This window comes from Bombina bombina, chromosome 3 (assembly GCF_027579735.1).
Source record: "Bombina bombina isolate aBomBom1 chromosome 3, aBomBom1.pri, whole genome shotgun sequence".
Classification (NCBI taxonomy): Eukaryota; Metazoa; Chordata; class Amphibia; order Anura; family Bombinatoridae; genus Bombina; species Bombina bombina.
Window position 1 is genome coordinate 624,736,757 of NC_069501.1, and position 20,164 is coordinate 624,756,920.

Below are 20,164 nucleotides of genomic sequence, written 5' to 3' on the forward strand. Positions count from 1 at the left end.
TTATTGTCTTTTCTACGTTCCCATGGGTAGAAAGTGAATCTGGATAGCAATGTTTATAGATTCTCTGTCTATGAAGATTTTGCTGATGAAGGTCAGAAAATCCATTCTTCTGACTTCCTGCCTGTCACTTCAGTCCTCAACCTGTCCATCTGTGGCTCATTGTATGGCAGTAATTGATCTGATGGTTGCTTCCATGGACATCATTCCGTTTGCTTGGTTCCATCTGAGACCCCTACAGTTATGCATGCTCAGACAATGGAACGGAGACCACTCTGACCTATCGCAGAGGATAGCTCTGGTTCCCCTAACTAGAGTCTCTCTATCTTGGTGGATTTCAAAGGAACATCTGTCTCAGGGTACATACTTCCTAAGACCATTCTGGGTTATTGTAACCATGGACGCCAGCCTTTCAGGCTGGGGAGCAGTTTGGGGTTCTTTAAATGCTCAGCGTCTTTGGACTCGAGGAGTCTTTTATTCCCATAAACATCTTGGAGTTGAGAGCAATTTACTTTGCCTCATCAGCATGGCCTCAACTAGCTTTAGTCCGGTTTATCAGATTTCAATTGGACTATCTCCTCATGACTTACATCAACCACCAGGGAGGAATTTGGAGTTCCTTAGCAATGAAGAAGGTGACTCTCATTCTCCAGTGGGCGGATGAGTCTCACGATTGTCTCCTCTCTGCCTTCCGCATGCCAGGGGTGGACAACTTGGGAGGTGGTTTTTCTGAGCAGGCAAACTTTTCATTCCGGATAGTGGGCTCTCCACCGAGAGGTTTTCAAATGATAACTCTCAGGTGGGGGGTTCCGGAGTTGGATCTGATGGCGTCACATCTAAACGCCAAGCTTCAAAAAGTCTGGTTCAAGATCAAGAGAGCCACAGTCTGCTCTGATTGATGCTCTAGCGGTGCCTTTGAACTTCAGTCTGGCGTACCTGTTCGCCCCCATTTGCTCTCCTTCTATGGGCTCCATTTATCAATCATTTGGGGAATTCTCCTTTCTGTTCTCCTATCAGTTCTCCTTAGGAGAGGAGCACATGTGCGCCCATATTTACCATAAAAAAGTTGTTTTTTCTCCATGGGAGAGCTGAGGAGAGCTGGGGAGAACTAATGATAAAATTCTCCAGTCGGATTAGTATCTTCTTATTTATCACTAAAAATAAGCAACTATTCTCCATGTCAATCATATATAAACCAATAGAAATCGTTATACAACCTTCCTAGTAGCTTTGTTAACGCCCCTCTTCAGCAAACTTTCATATAAGAAAATAGATCTACATTTTCATTGTTTTAGTTCTTCAATTTTAGCGCTTTTTTATATCTTATTTTTATGCCCCAATAGATATCATTTTTGTGCTCTGTTATATATTATTTTGGTGCTCCATTATATATATTTTTTTTACTCCATCATAAATTATTATTGTACTCCAATAACCATTATTATTGTGCTTTTTTATAATAATAATAATAATTTTTGCACCTTGTAGAGCCCTTTTTTGCTTCTACAATGGGTAGAGAATAGATCTCTAATGCTGTTCTCCACGTTAACTATGGAGAACATTAAGGTAGGAACTTGCAGGAGAACTTTCAGTCCTCCACAGGAAAATATAAATGATACATTTGTAACTAGGAGAATTATGAGGAGAACTATATGAAATACGACTAAAAAGATCGAATGTAACCATTTTTTGGAGAACATGTTCTCCAAGGAGAGTTAGAACAGAGTAGGAGAATTTTACAGTCGAACTTGCCCAATTTTAGGAGTGTTTTTGAATGATAAATAGGAGATTATTTCTCATGAGAACTTTTAGGAGAAAATATAGGAGAATTGGAATGATAAATAGAGCCCTTTGAGTCATTGCTCGTATCAAGCAGGAGAGGGCATCTGTAATTGTAATAGCTCCTGCATGGCCTCGCAGGATCTGGTTTGCGGATCTGGTGAAGGTGTCTTCTCTTCCTCCTTGGAGGTTAAATCTGAGGAAGCACCTTCTACTTCAGAGTCCATTCCTCCATCCAATCCTGGATTCTCTGAAGCTGACTGCTTGGAGATTGAACGTCTAGTTTAGTCTTGACGTGTTTTTTTTTTTTAAAAACGGTTATTGATAATATGCTTTGGGCTCGTAAACCTGTTACTCGCAGGATTTACCATAAGGTATGGCGTAAATACCTTTTTTGGTGCGAATCTAAGGGTTTCTCCTGAAGCCGGATGAGGGTTCCCCGCATTTTATATTTTCTTCAGGATGGCCTGGAGAAAGGTTTGTCAGTCAGGCCTGTGTTTAAACCTGTTGCTCCTCCTTGGAGTCTTAACATAGTTTTCCTTCTTAATATGGGAAGAGTCCACAGCTGCATTCCTTACTTGTGGGAAATACTGAACCTGGCCACCAGGAGGAGGCAAAGATACCCCAGCCAAAGGCTTAAATACCTCCCCCACTTCTTCATAACCCCAGTCATTCTTTGCCTTTCTTCATATAAAGGTGCTGTTTTTTTGAATAAAATAAGATTGTTTTATTTTCTATAGTTCTCCGGGTATTGCTCTAGCGATGGAGGATTCTGTTACTTTAGAGGGTACTCCTTCTTATTCCTAAGAGTAATTCCTGTTTACATTGTGGGGAGGCCTTAGATCCTCATTCTCAATTATGTTCCGTATGCCTTGATAATGTGATTATATCAAACATGTTTGATATCACTGAGCCGTCCACCTCTGAGGAGTTGTCGTCCAGTGAGGTGCGTACCCTACATTCATCTCCCTCTCCACATGCAGTTTCCCGTAACATTGCTAATCCTCCATTTGGAAGGGGCCTTTTTTTTCCTCCAGACATTACTGCGCAGTTAAGACGGCGGTGTCTGCGGCCTTTCATGCTTTACCTTGCCCTGCTAAGCTCAAGCGAAAGGTTACATATTGCACTCCTTCACAGAGTACATCAGATAATTTATTGGAATTAACTGATAGGTTATCCGAGTATGAAGTTTTTTTCTGAGACTTGAGAGTATGAACATTCTGGGTCGGAGTCTGCTGCCTCTAATCCTCCGGCTGCGGAGGAATCAGACTTTAGTTTAGGAATTGCACTTCCTTCTAAAGGAAGTTTTGGCGAATTTAGAAGTTCCAGAGGCCAAATTGCCTGATGAACTTTTGATTCCTAAATTGGATAGAGTTTGAGGACAGGGTGGTACCTTATCCTTCCCTGTTCCTGTTAGATGGCGAACATTATTAAGAATGAATGGGACAGGATTGGATTCCTTTTCCCTCTCTTCTCCTTTTTAATACAATTATTCCTGGTCCTGGACTCTCAATGGAGTTTGTGGGATTTTCTCAGACGATCCTTTCATCTGGGGGAATGGTCTCCATCCCGAAGTGTTTGCGCAGATTTGCAAAAGTAGATTTTATGATGTCCCGTCTCACTACTAAGCTACCCAGATATGGGTCGAGGTAAAGGGATCCTTAGGCGGAGCTAACAGATGCATTAGCGGTGCCTTGGAGTTTCAATCTCTTTTATCTTTTCCGGACGTTACCACTACTTTCTCGTGTAGTGGCTTGAAACAAGCTAGAGCAGGCGTCGGTGATACTGATCGCTCCGTCTTGGCCGCGAGGATATGGTTTGCAGATCTAGTGGGGATGTCATCATCTCCTCCGTGGAAGTTACCTTGTCGCAGGGATCTGCTGACCGAGGTCTCTTTGCTCATCAATAACTAGATTCTCTGAGGCTGACTGGGTGGAGCTTGCACGCTTAGTCCTAGCGAAGAGAGGGTTTTTGGAGAGAGTTATTTATGCTCTCATTTAAACTCGTAAGCTGGTTGCTCGCTACATCTATCATAAGGTGTGGAGGACCTACTTATTCTGTTTTCCAGGATGAAGTGGTGAAGGGTTTTTCTGTAAGTCCCCTGAAGGGACAGATTTCAGCCCTGTTGGTTTTACTCCACAAGAGGTTCGCTGAGTTTCCAGATGTACAGTCATTTGTTAAGGCTCTGTTAGGATCAGGCCTGTGTTTTGATCCATTGCTCCTCCTTGGAGTTTAAATATTGTTCTTACGGTTTTGCAGTGGACTTCGAAGGAGCCTATGCATGAAGTAGACATTAATTTGTTGTCTTGGAAGGTTCCTTTTCTACTGGCTATTGCCTCTGCGCACAGGGTATCTGAGATTGCTACCAAACCAATCTTCAACGCTGCTCGAGGTCTGATGCCGCCACTCTTCCTTTACTGACGGACAGCGTGTAGTGCAATTGTTTGGGGCGTAGCTGAATATTCTGATGTGGTGCACGCTAACGGTTGAGCACACCATATTGCATAATCCAGAAAAACCACGATAAGCAGCACTCAGGGAAAAATTTAAATCTAATTTTATTATTTATTCAAAGGGTAGAGGGGTTAAGCACAAGACATCCTTACGCGTTTCGTGCCTACTGGCACTTAGTCATAGGATCCTATGACTAAGTGCCAGAAGGCACGAAACACGTAAGGATGTCTTGTGCTTAACCCTTCTACCCTTTGAATTGTGCTATTTTTAAAGGACTTTAATAAAATTGGATTTTAATTTTCCCCTGAGTGCTGCTTATCGTGGTTTTTCTCTATCTGAGATTGCTGCCTTGCAATGCGTCCCTCCTTATCTGGCGTTCCATGCTGATAAGGCTGTTCTACGAACTAAGTTAGGATTTCTTCCTACGGTTGTGTCAAATCGCAACATCAATCCAGAGGTTGCGGTTCCTTCCTTATGTCCTAATCCTTCTTTCCTCGAAGGAAAGTTTACTACATGATCTGGATGTGGTTTGTACCTTGAAGTTTTATCTTCAGGCCACGAAGGAATTTAGACAAATGTTTTCTCTGTTTGTTATCTATTCTGGGAAGTGTAGGGGGTCAGAGGGCCTCTTCGATTTCCTTAGCTTTTTGGCTAAGCAGTGTCATCCGTTTTGACAGCGGGACATAAGCCTCCTTTGAGGATTACGACTCATTCTTCAAAAATGAGGACTCTATGGATCAGATTTGTAGGGTGGCTACCTGGTCCTCCTTACATACTCTTTCCAGGTTTTTACAAGTTTGATGTTTTTGCTTCTGCTGAAGCAGCCTTCGGGAGAAAGGGTTTTTCAGGGTTTGGTGCCCTCAGATATGGGCCGCCTCTTTTTTCCCCTCCCGTTAGCATTCTGTGTACTCTGGAGCTTGGGTATAATTTTCCCACAAGTAAGGAGCAGCTGTGGACTCTTCCCATATTAAGAAGGAAAACATAAATTATGCTTACCAGATAATTTCCTTTTCTTCTGTATGGGAAGAGTCCACAGCTCCCGCCCGTGTGCTCCGATGGGCGGCCCTAAATTTTTGTATCTACTCTTCTGGCACCATTTTTCACCCTGATATTTCTCCTACTGTTTCTTGTTCCCTCTGCAGAATGACTGGGGTTATGAGGAAGTGGGGGAGGTATATAAGCCTTTGACTGTGGTGTCTTTGCCTCCTCCTGGTAGCCAGGTTCAGTATTTCCCACAAGTAAGGAATGCAGCTGTGGACTCTTCCCGTACAGAAGGAAAGGAAATTATCTGGTAAGCATCATTTATGTTTTGCAGCAGGCTCCGTTTGAGCCGATGCATGTTGTTGATATAAAGTTATCTTGGAAGGTTTTGTTTCTCCTTGCTATTTCTTCCGCTTGCAGAGTTTCTGAGCTTTCATCTCTGCAGTGTGATTCCCCGTACCTTATTTTCTCTTGTTAGGTGTATCCAGTCCACGGATCATCCATTACTTGTGGGATATTCTCCTTCCCAACAGGAAGTTGCAGAGCTGCTATATAGCTCCTCCCCTCACTGCCATATCCAGTCATTCTCTTGCAACTCTCAACAAAGATGGACGTAGTAAGAGGAGAGTGGTGTATTATAGTTAGTTTTTTAACTTCAATCAAAAGTTTGTTATTTTTAAATGGTACCGGAGTGTACTGTTTCATCTCAGGCAGCATTAGAAGAAGAATCTGCCTGTGATTTCTATGATCTTAGCAGAAGTAACTAAGATCCACTTCCGTTCTCACATATTCTGAGGAGTGAGGTAACTTCAGAGGGGGAATGGCGTGCAGGTTTTCCTGCAATAAGGTATGTACAGTTAACATATTTCTAGGGATGGAATTTGCTAGAAAAATGCTGCTGATACCGGATTAATGCAAGTTAAGCCTTAAATGCAGTGATAGCGACTGGTATCAGGCTTATTAACAGAGATACGTACTCTTATAAAGGTGTAATATAAAACATTTGCTGGCATGTTAATCGTTTTTATATACAGGGAGTGCAGAATTCTTAGGCAAGTTGTATTTTTGAGGATTAATTTTATTATTGAACAACAACCATGTTCTCAATGAACCCAAAAAACTCATTAATATCAAAGCTGAATAGTTTTGGAAGTAGTTTTTAGTTTGTTTTTAGTTATAGCTATTTTAGGGGGATATCTGTGTGTGCAGGTGACTATTACTGTGCATAATTATTAGGCAACTTAACAAAAAACAAATATATACCCATTTCAATTATTTATTTTTACCAGTGAAAACAATATAACATCTCAACATTCACAAATATACATTTCTGACATTCAAAAACAAAACAAAAACAAATCAGTGACCAATATAGCCACCTTTCTTTGCAAGGACACTCAAAAGCCTGCCATCCATGGATTCTGTCAGTGTTTTGATCTGTTCACCATCAACATTGCGTGCAGCAGCAACCACAGCCTCCCAGACACTGTTCAGAGAGGTGTACTGTTTTCCCTCCTTGTAAATCTCACATTTGATGATGGACCACAGGTTCTCAATGGAGTTCAGATCAGGTGAACAAGGAGGCCATGTCATTAGATTTTCTTCTTGTATACCCTTTCTTGCCAGCCACGCTGTGGAGTACTTGGACGCGTGTGATGGAGCATTGTCCTGCATGAAAATCATGTTTTTCTTGAAGGATGCAGACTTCTTCCTGTACCACTGCTTGAAGAAGGTGTCTTCCAGAAACTGGCAGTAGGACTGGGAGTTGAGCTTGACTCCATCCTCAACCCGAAAAGGCCCCACAAGCTCATCTTTGATGATACCAGCCCAAACCAGTACTCCACCTCCACCTTGCTGGCGTCTGAGTTGGACTGGAGCTCTCTGCCCTTTACCAATCCAGCCACGGGCCCATCTATCTGGCCCATCAAGACTCACTCTCTCATTTCATCAGTCCATAAAACCTTAGAAAAATCAGTCTTGAGATATTTCTTGGCCCAGTCTTGACGTTTCAGCTTGTGTGTCTTGTTCAGTGGTGGTCGTCTTTCAGCCTTTCTTACCTTGGCCATGTCTCTGAGTATTGCACACCTTGTGCTTTTGGGCACTCCAGTGATGTTGCAGCTCTGAAATATGGCCAAACTGGTGGCAAGTGGCATCTTGGCAGCTGCACGCTTGACTTTTCTCAGTTCATGGGCAGTTATTTTGCGCCTTGGTTTTTCCACACGCTTCTTGCGACCCTGTTGACTATTTTGAATGAAACGCTTGATTGTTCGATGATCACGCTTCAGAAGCTTTGCAATTTTAAGAGTGCTGCATCCCTCTGCAAGATATCTCACTATTTTTGACTTTTCTGAGCCTGTCAAGTCCTTCTTTTGACCCATTTTGCCAAAGGAAAGGAAGTTGCCTAATAATTATGCACACCTGATATAGGGTGTTGATGTCATTAGACCACACCCCTTCTCATTACAGAGATGCACATCACCTAATATGCTTAACTGGTAGTAGGCTTTCGAGCCTATACAGCTTGGAGTAAGACAACATGCATAAAGAGGATGATGTGGTCAAAATACTAATTTGCCTAATAATTCTGCACTCCCTGTATGTTTGGTGACAAAACTTATTGGGGCCTACTTTTTTTCCAAATGGCTGGCTTGATTTTTGTCTAGAAACAGTTTCCTGAGGCTTTCCACTGTTGTAATATGTGTGGGAGGGGCCTATTTCTGTGCAGCTAGAATTACAGACTGAGACACTTTGCTTCCTTCTGCATGATACAGGACATCTCTGAAGGGCTCAAAAGGCTTCAAAGTCGTGTTTGAGGAGGGTAACAACCACAGTAGACTGTAGCAGTTGTTGTGACTGTTTAAAAAACGTTTTTGTCATTTATTATTCCGTTTTTGGTATTAAGGGGTTAATCATCCATTTGCAGGTGGGTGCAATGCTCTGCTGACTTGTTACATACACTGTAAAAATTTCGTTAGTGTAACTGCCTTTTTTCACTGTTATTTCAAATTTTGTCAAAATATTTGTTTCTCTTAAAGGCACAGTAACGTTTTTTATATTGCTTGTTAACTTGCTTTAAAGTGTTTTCCAAGCTTGCTAGTCTCATTGCTAGTCTGTACAAACATGTCTGAAACAGAGGATACTTGTTCATTATGTTTAAAAGCCCTGGTGGAGCCCCATAGGAGAATGTGTACTAAATGTATTGATTTCACCTTAAACAGTAAAGATCAGTCTTTATCTATAAAAGAATTGTCACCAGAGGGGTCTATCGAGGGGAAGTTATGCCGACTAACGCTCCCCACGTGTCGGACCCTTCGCCTCCCGCTCAAGGGACGCACGCTAATATGGCGCCAAGTACATCAGGGACGCCCATAGCGATTACTTTGCAGGACATGGCTGCAATCATGAATAATACCTTGTCAGAGGTATTATCCAGATTGCCTGAATTGAGAGGCAAGCGCGATAGCTCTGGGGTTAGACGAGATACAGAGCGCGTAGATGCTGTAAGAGCCATGTCTGATACTGCGTCACAATATGCAGAACCTGAGGACGGAGAGCTTCAGTCTGTGGGTGACGTCTCTGAATCGGGGAGACCTGATTCAGAGATTTCTAATTTTAAATTTAAGCTTGAGAACCTCCGTGTATTGCTTGGGGAGGTATTAGCTGCTCTGAATGACTGTGACACAATTGCAGTGCCAGAGAAATTGTGTAGGCTGGATAAATACTATGCAGTGCCGGTGAGTACTGATGTTTTTCCAATACTTAAAAGGCTTACAGAAATTATTAGTAAGGAGTGGGATAGGCCCGGTGTGCCCTTTTCCCCACCTCCTATATTTAGAAAAATGTTTCCAATAGATGCCACTACACGGGACTTATGGCAGACTGTCCCTAAGGTGGAGGGAGCAGTTTCTACTTTAGCAAAGCGTACCACTATCCCGGTTGAGGACAGTTGTGCTTTTTCAGATCCAATGGATAAAAAATTAGAGGGTTACCTTAAGAAAATGTTTATTCAACAAGGTTTTATTTTACAGCCCCTTGCATGCATTGCGCCTGTCACTGCTGCGGCGGCATTCTGGTTTGAGGCCCTGGAAGAGGCCATCCATACAGCTCCATTGACTGAAATTGTTGACAAGCTTAGAACTCTTAAGCTAGCTAACTCATTTGTTTCTGATGCCATTGTTCATTTGACTAAACTAACGGCTAAGAATTCCGGATTCGCCATCCAGGCGCGTAGGGCGCTATGGCTCAAATCCTGGTCAGCTGACGTGACTTCAAAGTCTAAATTACTCAACATTCCTTTCAAGGGGCAGACCTTATTCGGGCCTGGTTTGAAAGAAATTATTGCTGACATTACTGGAGGTAAGGGTCATACCCTTCCTCAGGACAGGGCCAAATCAAAGGCCAAACAGTCTAATTTTCGTGCCTTTCGAAATTTCAAGGCAGGTGCAGCATCAACTTCCTCTGCTTCAAAACAAGAGGGAACTTTTGCTCAATCCAAGCAGGCCTGGAAACCTAACCAGTCCTGGAACAAGGGCAAGCAGGCCAGAAAGCCTGCTGCTGCCTCTAAGACAGCATGAAGGAGCGGCCCCCTATCCGACAACGGATCTAGTAGGGGGCAGACTCTCTCTCTTCGCCCAGGCGTGGGCAAGAGATGTTCAGGATCCCTGGGCGTTGGAGATCATATCTCAGGGATATCTTCTGGACTTCAAAGCTTCTCCTCCACAAGGGAGATTTCACCTTTCAAGATTATCTGCAAACCAGATAAAGAAAGAGGCATTCCTAAGCTGCGTACAAGATCTCCTTGTAATGGGAGTGATCCATCCAGTTCCGCAGTCGGAACAAGGACAGGGGTTTTATTCAAATCTGTTTGTGGTTCCCAAAAAAGAGGGAACCTTCAGACCAATTTTGGATTTAAAGATCCTAAACAAATTCCTCAGAGTTCCGTCATTCAAGATGGAAACTATTCGAACCATTTTACCCATGATCCAAGAGGGTCAGTACATGACCACAGTGGACTTAAAGGATGCATAGCGTCACATTCCGATTCACAAGAATCATCATCAGTTCCTGAGGTTTGCCTTTCTAGACAGGCATTACCAATTTGTAGCTCTTCCATTCGGGTTGGCTACAGCCCCAAGAATTTTTACAAAGGTTCTGGGCTCTCTTCTGGCGGTCCTAAGACCGCGAGGCATAGCGGTGGCTCCTTACCTGGACGACATCCTGATACAGGCGTCAAGCTTTCAAATTGCCAAATCTCATACAGAGATAGTTCTGGCATTCCTGAGGTCGCATGGGTGGAAAGTGAATGAAGAAAAGAGTTCTCTATCTCCTCTCACAAGGGTTTCCTTCCTAGAGACTCTTATAGATTCTGTAGAAATTAGAATTTACCTGACGGAGTCCAGGTTATCAAAACTTCTAAATGCTTGCCGTGTTCTTCACTCCATTCCGCGCCCCACGGTGGCTCAGTGCATGGAAGTAATCGGCTTAATGGTAGCGGCAATGGACATAGTGCCATTCGCGCGCCTGCATCTCAGACCGCTGCAATTATGCATGCTCAGTCAGTGGAATGGGGATTACACAGATTTGTCCCCTCTACTAAATCTGGATCAGGAAACCAGAGATTCTCTTCTCTGGTGGTTATCTCAGGCCCATCTGTCAAAGGGTATGACCTTTCGCAGACCAGATTGGACAATTGTAACAACAGATGCCAGCCTTCTAGGTTGGGGTGCAGTCTGGAACTCCCTGAAGGCTCAGGGTTCATGGACTCAGGAGGAGAAACTCCTTCCAATAAATATTCTGGAGTTAAGAGCAATATTCAATGCTCTTCTAGCTTGGCCTCAGTTAGCAACACTGAGGTTCATCAGATTTCAGTCGGACAACATCACGACTGTGGCTTACATCAACCATCAAGGGGGAACCAGGAGTTCCCTAGCGATGTCAGAAGTCTACAAGATAATTCGCTGGGCAGAGACTCACTCTTGCCACCTGTCAAGCGATCCATATCCCAGGTGTAGAGAACTGGGAGGCGGATTTTCTAAGTCGTCAGACTTTTCATCCGGGGGAGTGGGAACTCCATCCGGAGGTGTTTGCTCAATTGGTTCTCCGTTGGGGCAAACCAGAATTGGATCTCATGGCGTCTCGCCAGAACGCCAAGCTTCCTTGTTACGGATCCAGGGACCCAGAAGCGGCACTGATAGATGCTCTAGCAGCGCCTTGGTTCTTCAACCTGGCTTATGTGTTTCCTCTGCTCCCTCGTCTGATTGCCAAGATCAAACAGGAGAGAGCATTGGTGATATTGATAGCGCCTGCGTGGCCACGCAGGACCTGGTATGCAGACCTAGTGGACATGTCATCCTTTCCACCATGGACTCTGCCTCTGAGACAAGACCTTCTAATACAAGGTCCTTTCAATCTTGTCACTACTAGTGTCTTAGCCTTTTAGGAGGCGCTCTGTGTATTTATTTTTAGCACTACATTCATCTTTTTGGGGGCGCTGGTACCCACAATACTAGGAGCTTCAGACACAAGGTTGAGCGCTGTCAGATTTTAACAGATTTTTAGTTAGAATTAAGCCTGTGTTTAAACCTGTTGCTCCTCCATGGAGCTTAAACTTGGTTCTTAAAGTTCTTCAAGGGGTTCCGTTTGAACCCCTTCATTCTATTGATATCAAACTTCTATCATGGAAAGTTCTTTTTCTGATGGCTATTTCCTCGGCTCGAAGAGTCTCGGAGTTATCTGCCTTACATTGTGATTCTCCTTATCTGATCTTTCATTCAGATAAAGTTGTTCTGCGTACAAAACCTGGGTTTTTACCTAAGGTGGTTTCTAACAAGAATATCAATCAAGAGATTGTTGTTCCATCATTATGTCCTAATCCTTCTTCAAAGAAGGAACGTCTTTTGCATAATCTAGACATAGTCCGTGCCTTGAAGTTTTACTTACAGGCTACTAAAGATTTTCGCCAAACATCTAACCTGTTTGTTGTTTACTCTGGACAGAGGAGAGGTCAGAAGGCCTCGGCAACCTCTCTTTCTTTTTGGCTTCGGAGTATAATCCGTTTAGCCTATGAGACTGCTGGACAGCAGCCTCCTGAAAGGATTACAGCTCATTCTACTAGAGCTATGGCTTCCACCTGGGCTTTTAAAAATGAGGCCTCTGTTGAACAGATTTGCAAGGCTGCAACTTGGTCTTCGCTTCATACTTTTTCCAAATTTTCCAAATTTGATACTTTTGCTTCTTCGGGGGCTGTTTTTGGGAGAAAGGTTCTACAGGCAGTGGTTCCTTCCGTTTAAGTTCCCGCCTTGTCCCTCCCATCATCCGTGTACTTTAGCTTTGGTATTGGTATCCCACAAGTAATGGATGATCCGTAGACTGGATACACTTAACAAGAGAAAACATAATTTATGCTTACCTGATAAATTTATTTCTCTTGTAGTGTATCCAGTCCACGGCCGCCCTGTCCTTTTAAGGCAGGTCTAAATTTTTAATTAAACTACAGTCACCACTGCACCCTATGGTTTCTCCTTTCTCGGCTTGTTTTGGTTGAATGACTGGATATGGCAGTGAGGGGAGGAGCTATATAGCAGCTCTGCTGTGGATGATCCTCTTGCAACTTCCTGTTGGGAAGGAGAATATCCCACAAGTAATGGATGATCCGTGGACTGGATACACTACAAGAGAAATAAATTTATCAGGTAAGCATAAATTATGTTTTTCATGTGGATAAGGCGGTCCTTCGTACTAAAGTGGGGTTTCTCTCTAAGGTGGTGTTGGATCGAAACATTAATCAGAAAATTGTTGTTCATTCCTTCTTTTTGTCCTAATCCTTCTTCTCATAAGGAACATCTTTTGCATAACTTGGTTGTTGTGCATGCTCTAAAATTTTACTTACAAGCTTCTAAAGATAGATTTTCGACAATCTTCTGCCCTGTTTGTTGTTTTCTCTAGAAAGTGTAAGGTTCAGAAGGCCTCTTCTACTTCTCTTTCTCTCTGGTTAAGAAGTATGATTCGCTTTGCTTGTGAAACTGCTGGACAGCAGCCTCCTGAGAGAATTACGGCTCATTTCACTAGGGCTGTCTCTTCATCTTGGGCTTTCAAAAATAAAGCTTCTGTCGAACAGATTTGCAAGGCTGCAACATGGTCCTCTTTGCATATTTTATCCAAATTCTACAAATTTGATACTTTTGCCTCAGCTGAGGCCTCTTTTGGGAGAAAGGTTCTTCAAGCGGGGGTGCCTTCAGTTTAGGTCCTCCCGCCTTGTTCTCCCTCCATGTTCATTCCGTGTCCTCTAGCTTTTTTTGTTTTTCTAATTGTATAAAATATGACTCCACTAATGCAGATATGTCCCATTATTTGTTATTGCCCAAAGATTAAATATTTTTGGTCTAAAATGAACTATTGTCTCTCTAAAATAATTAATTATGAAATTAACTTTAATTTATATAAAAGATAGCTGTGAGCAGGGACAGTCAAGTCCAAAAATAACTTTTATGATTCAGTTGGGGCATGTAATTTTAAACAACTTTCCAATTTACTTTTATCACCAATTTTGCTTTGTTATCTTGGTATTCTTAGTTGAAAGCTAAACCTAGGAGGTTCATATGCTAATTTCTTAGACCTTGAAGGCCGCCTCTAATCTAGATGCATTTTGATGACAGTTTTTCACCACTAGAGGGCATTAGTTTGTGTTTCATATAGATAACATTGAGCTCATGCACGTGAATTTACTGTGGAGTGAGCACTGATTGGCTAAAATGCAAGTCTGTCAAAAGAACTGAAATAAGGGGGCAGTCTGCAGAGGCTTAGATACAAGGTAATTACAGAGGTAAAACATGTATTATTATAACTGTGCTGGTTATGCAAAACTGGGGAATTGGTAATTAAGGGATTATCTATCTTTTAAAACAACAAAAATTCTGGTGTTGACTGTCCCTTTAAAACAATTATAAACTAATCAATACTATTATTGTACTGGTTAGGAATATATGACTTAAGAGAAGGTAAATTAAAAATCCCCAAAGTTTAAAGAGTTTAAAAAAATAACCTGCATTTACAGCTACAAAAAGCTGCATTGAAAATTGGCTTGAATTGAACATTAAATGATTTTTCCAAAAATGGGAAAAGATTATTAGGCCATTTCCAATGAATACCAATTTTTTTTATTCTTTATACTTTTAGAAGTTCTGAATATATAATGGAATCAAGGGATGAATATGTATGAGATTGATAGGGGGCAGTGGGGAGGAGAGACGACACAGGGAAGTAGTTTTTTAGGGCGATATTCATTCTTTTTTTTTTTTTCTCTTCTACAGCAATGCCTATGTATGTTTTCTCATATTTATATGTTCTCATCAAGACCAAGGGTAAAAATAAAAACAGAACTTGATTAGATTTAGATGATATGAGATAACACAATCAGATACAAATTCCTGATGATGCTATCTTGTTTAATGTTCTATTTTTTTATTTATGATTTATTGGTTCTACATCCTTGAAAATGAATTCTGTATTGTTTTTATTTCCAGCTTGTTAATGTATAGATACAAGTGAAATATATCAGGAAGACAGATATTTGTAGATATTATCTTATTTTGCTGTGCACCTTTTTTTATTAGTTACAACACTATTACTTTCTTTTTCTTTGTATGTATTATTTGAATAACTAATAAGATAAATGGCTAAAAATGCACCCATGCACATTTCAGTTTTGATCTTTCTGTCCCTTTAAAGGGAGATTGTGTTCATCTCAGACTAATTATTTTTTAATATGGCAAAAGAAAATAGTAGCATGCTGATAATTGTGTGTGGGTTTTTTTTATAGATAGATTCTTTATCACTATGCTTATGCTGTCTCTGTTCTCATCTTTAGGCCTCAAGTCTTCCAAGGCATTTGCACACCGCGGTATCAATGACATTTTTCCCAGAGGAGGAGGGCAGCTGGCAGAGAAGATACCTGCTTCAGCAGCAATTAATGGGGAAGCAGAGAGTGACTATGTAGTGATTCCTACAGTAGATGGACACCCGTCTTCTGCCCCTCACAATGGAGCTCATGTTTCCCTAGCTGTATTGGAACACACTGAGGCAACTTTACAAAGACACATAGACCGGTTATACCAGGATGACAGCTGTATTGGCAAGAAGTCTGGTTACAAGATGTCTCCTCTACTCTTGCGACCGAAGTCTTTGGCAGTCCCTGGAATGACTACCCATTCTCCTCAGAGTGAACCTATGAGTCCTGTCATGTCTATGTCACCTCAAGCACCATACATGTCCAAGATTATTCCAAATGCTGTATTACCCCCCATGGTAGATGTTGTTGCATTGAGCCGCTCCAGTGTCCGTACCCTAAGCCGTTGTAGCCTAGCATCAGCCAGCCCAGCCTCAGTGCGTGGCTCGCTTCACAGGGGAAGGGGCCAGTCTTTTTCAAGTGAGACATGGAGTCGTTCCGATTCCACAGAAACTATTGTATCAGATTCTTCTACTATCTCTTCACAAGGTGGGAGAAAGAAGCATGAAATAGGCCAGATGCAAGAAGCTGGATTGAGTTCAGGAAGGGCTTCTCCGGCACTGAGCACAGGTACCCAGGATGGGTCAGATGCTGCAAGTCTGTGTAGCACGCGTTCTTCCACTCGTAGTGTCTCTCTTCGCAAAAGCAAAAGAGCACCACCTCCCCCCAAACGTACCTACTCTTTGCATCAGCAGAGAGAAATGGGATTACCTCCTAGACCTGAGAGGAAGCCTGCTTCTAAAGTCAGTAATGCTAGGGATCCTTGGGTTCCACGGGAGGCAGGAGACAATGAGGTGTTTCCCCCAACTTTGTCAGGACCAAAACTAAGCTCCCCTAGTCGGTCAGACCGGACAATGTCTCCTTCCAGTGGCTATTCCAGCCAGAGTGGGACACCCACTCTGCCCACCAAAAATCTGATTGATTACCCAGACTCTCCAGGCTCTCGCAGGAAAACACCTCCAAAACCAGAAAGGTCCAGCTTGGTAAAGTCTTCAGAAGCTCCGTCCATCAGTTTATTGCCCTCTGCTGACTCTTTATCTCCCCATCTTGTTAGCCCTGCAAGAGCTGGTTCCTCCATTGGAAGCCAGTTTGAACAAATTCAAGTCCCTCCACATCCGAATGTGCCTGCCCCATCTTGCCCCCCTCCTATTAGCAAAGCCAAGGACCATACAGGAATGTCTAGCACAACTCCACCACCATCCCATCATCCCACACCCCCACCCTCCAGAAAATCTGAATCAGATGCAGAAAATTCTCATTCCACTTTGGAGGTGGTTGAAACCAGAGAATCTCTTTGGCCTCCTCCTCCCCCAGAGGCCCCTGATGTACAAGATCTGTCCATGGCTGATTTCCCACCTCCTGAAGAGGAACTCCCCCCACCTCCATCACTACATTCGGACAATCATCTTGTTAATCAAGCACCTCTACTGGCCACTGATCAGCATAAGCAGCTTGGGGAGATGAGGTCTCAAATAACTACTGAAGATGAGAAGCATATTAACATAGCTGCCAAAGGACCTGCCCTTGTAGCTGTACCTACTACCACAGATCCTGGTCTTGGTTCTGTGCCAGCTACTGTGGTACCTCCACCAGCTCTCACACCTGATTCTATGGAAAAACAACATATTACTGTTCCTCCTGTGGTGGAACCCATTCCTACTCCTGTTCCACCTGCTGCAGAACCAGTTCCTGCTTCTGTTCCTCTTCATGTGGAACCAGTTCCTGCTTCTGTTCCTCTTGCTGTGGAACCAGTTCCTGCCTCTGTTTCTCCTCCTGTGGAACCAGTTCATTCTCCTGTTCCTCCGTCTGTGATATCCCTTCCTCTACCTCGTGTTGAGGAACCCCTTCCTGCTCCTGTTGTGGAACCTACTACTTCTGTGCAATCTGTCATGGAAGAACCACCTATTATTGTGCCTCATGTTAAAGAATCCCTGTCTGGTGTAATTTCTTCCAAAGAACTCCCACCTACTTATGATCTGCCTCCTGCAACAGAACACCAATCAGATCTTGTTTCTCACCTTGGTCCTGCTAATCAGTCTATAACATACAAAACACATTTTGTTAATTCAGCTTGTTTAACCACTACTGTAGATACATCTGAAACTACTGTACCGAATAAAGTTTCCACCATAGTACCATCTTCATCTGAGGCATCATTAAAATCTTCTGTGCCTCCACCAAGTCCTGTGTTATCTGGGGCTACATCTCCAATAAAGCATCAGACACCAAGTGCCTGGAAGCCAGCATCTGCCCCTGGGGTGGGTATCAGAAAGGTGTCAGCACCAAGTCAAAGTGTTCCATCTGCTCCTAAAGAGGATGTAAGCTTACCAATAGTCACACCGTCCTTGCTACAGATGGTACGTCTCCGTTCTGTACAGGTTAGGGGTCCACAGGGGCACATTATACATCCTGGACTGCCTGCTCCACAAAAACCTGTGCGCAAATCTTTATCCCTCAGATCACCCCCAGGATCTGATGCCTTAAAGGAGGAAGGTACCATGGGACCCACACAGTCCTCCTCACAAAAGATTCCAGAGCCGGGTCATTCACCCTCTGCATTTAGGTCGCCAGCATCTTCTGCAAGCTTTGTGTTTTCTCGTGGAACCCGAAAATTTGTATTTGAGCCACCCTCCTCACCGGAGTCTGAAGCATCATTGAAGAGGGAGCTGGTGACAGAGTTAAAATCACATGTAGGCTCCCATAGTCCTGATGGCAAACCCCCATTACAGAAGAAGCCAAGTAAGATACCTCCTCCTGTGGCTAGAAAACCTTCACTGGGACACCCTCGAACCCCTACTACACCCACATCAGGCAGTAATGACAGCATGAGTGCGCCTTTCAATGCTGTTACAACTTCATCGAATGGGATTAATGTAGCTGCGACACTGGCAGGCCAAGAGCAGCAGCATCATACTCCTTTAGAGCAAGGTAACTACACATGCTGTCATTTGTATCCATTTCTTACTGCACATCACTTTGTCATACACATCTACTATCCCTGTAAAGATCTGACATACAATTTTGCCACTGCACAACCAGCCTACTCTGTAGCTTTGCTAATTATGTATTGACAAACCTAAACAACATATTATGTCACTACATCATCATTCTACCTTTTTATATTTTCTATTTCTTTAATGGCCTCCTAAATACACACTAAGCTTTGTCACTGATTTTCATCCTAACCTTAACGGCTATAATAGTTTGGCTCACCTTGTGGGACCCCTCAACCTCTAGGGGTAATGGACAGAACTGACCAATTAAATTTTACCACCTTAAATATTAAATCCTTAATAATTATTTCACAGAATGGACTGGCTTCCCCTTTTATGTAAACTATAAAGGAGCTATGTTACTTGTTAGAGGGTGTGCAAATATACCTGGTTGCTGGTGTGTCCTTTTCTTGACATGTACACAGGTTTAAAATGACCTTTTTCACTTGACAACCTTAAAGGGACAGTCAAGTCAAATTAAACTTTCATGATTCAGATAAGGGCATGCAATTTTAAACAACTTTCCAATTTACTTTTATCATCACATTTGCTTTATTCTCTTGGTATTCTTTGTTGAAAGCTTAACCTAGGTAGGCTCATATGCTAATTTCTAATCTCATAAAGGCCACCTCTTATCTCAATGTATTTTGACAGTTTTTTTAACACTTAGACAGCGCTAATTCATGTGTACAATTTAGATAGCATTGTGCTCACTCCTGTGGAGTTACCTATGAGTCAGCACTTATTGGCTAAAATGCAGAGCCTTAGATACAAGGTAATCACAGAGGTAAAAAGTATATTAATATAACAGTGTTGGTTATGCAAAAATAATGAATGGGTAATAAAGGGATTATCTATCTTTTTAAACTATACAAATTTTAGAGTAGACTGGTCCTTTAACAGATCCTATATATTGAATTGTAAAAACTGTTTGTTATTTAAATATTTTTTTTTTAGTTGATTTCTGTCCGCATCTCTTAAAGTAGATTTAAATATGTTTAACTGTGATGATTAAAGGTTCTTTAGAGAAAAAAAAAATCACTATTTAAAAAAGGCATTTTTTTTTACAATGTTCTATGTTTCACCTTAAAGGGACATTAAACACATGTTTTTCTTATTTTATGATTTTAAATAACTTTCCAATTTATTTCTATTTATTTTGTTTTGTTCTCTTTGTATCCTTTGTTGAAATGCATACCTAGGTAGGCTACTGATTGGTGGCTGCACATATATGCCTCTTGTCACTGGCTCCCAGCAGTGCATTACTGCTTCTTAAACAAAGAATGCCAATAGAATAAAGCAAATTAGATAATAAAAGTAAATTGGAAAGTTGTTTTAAATTGTATTATATATCTGAATCATGAAAGAAAAAAAATGATTGTGCCTTTTAACTGTATTAACTGGACTATTACAGTTGAACATAATATGTATGGAGTGCACACATTAGATGCAGTTTATGTACAGAAGATGCAACTAAACCGCTATAAATAACTTAATATTTGCTAGCTTGAGAGCGCCCAATGACAGGAAAAATTGACTATTGGATTCACAGTTAATAGATATACAATCAATTTAAGGCTGCTATCTAAAATTATAGAAGATAAAACAAATACTGCATGGACAACGCCGTAAAAGAAAACGCCAAGGGCCAGATTATGAGTGGCATGTTAACATTTCCGTGCAAGTGTTAAGGAGTTTATCGCAGTTGGGTTTTCCACCCGTATTACAAGTTGAATGTAAACGCAATCTCTTGAGTGCAATTGGAAGTTAAAGGGACATTATACACTCAGACTTGAAGTAAAAAGGTGTGTCATTGTGAACCTAATTTGCATATCTTACCCAGAATCCTTGGCTGCATTGGAAACAATGTATTCCAGAGGTTTTCTGTGGGAAAAACAAGTCTCTTGACTTGTCTAGATTTTGTAATGAACTACACAATGAGTTATTTTTTATTTAT

General features: G+C 42.1%; 1 protein-coding gene across 1 annotated transcript in view; it reads left to right on the forward strand.

Annotated features, from left to right (window-relative positions):
* Positions 1–20,164, forward strand: part of KIAA1522 (KIAA1522 ortholog) — a 107,704-nt gene that overhangs the window by 64,609 nt on the left and 22,931 nt on the right. The window contains exon 6 of the mRNA XM_053707272.1: positions 15,077–18,142. Coding sequence (XP_053563247.1) covers positions 15,077–18,142 — 3,066 coding nt within the window. The remainder of the gene's footprint in view (positions 1–15,076; positions 18,143–20,164) is intronic.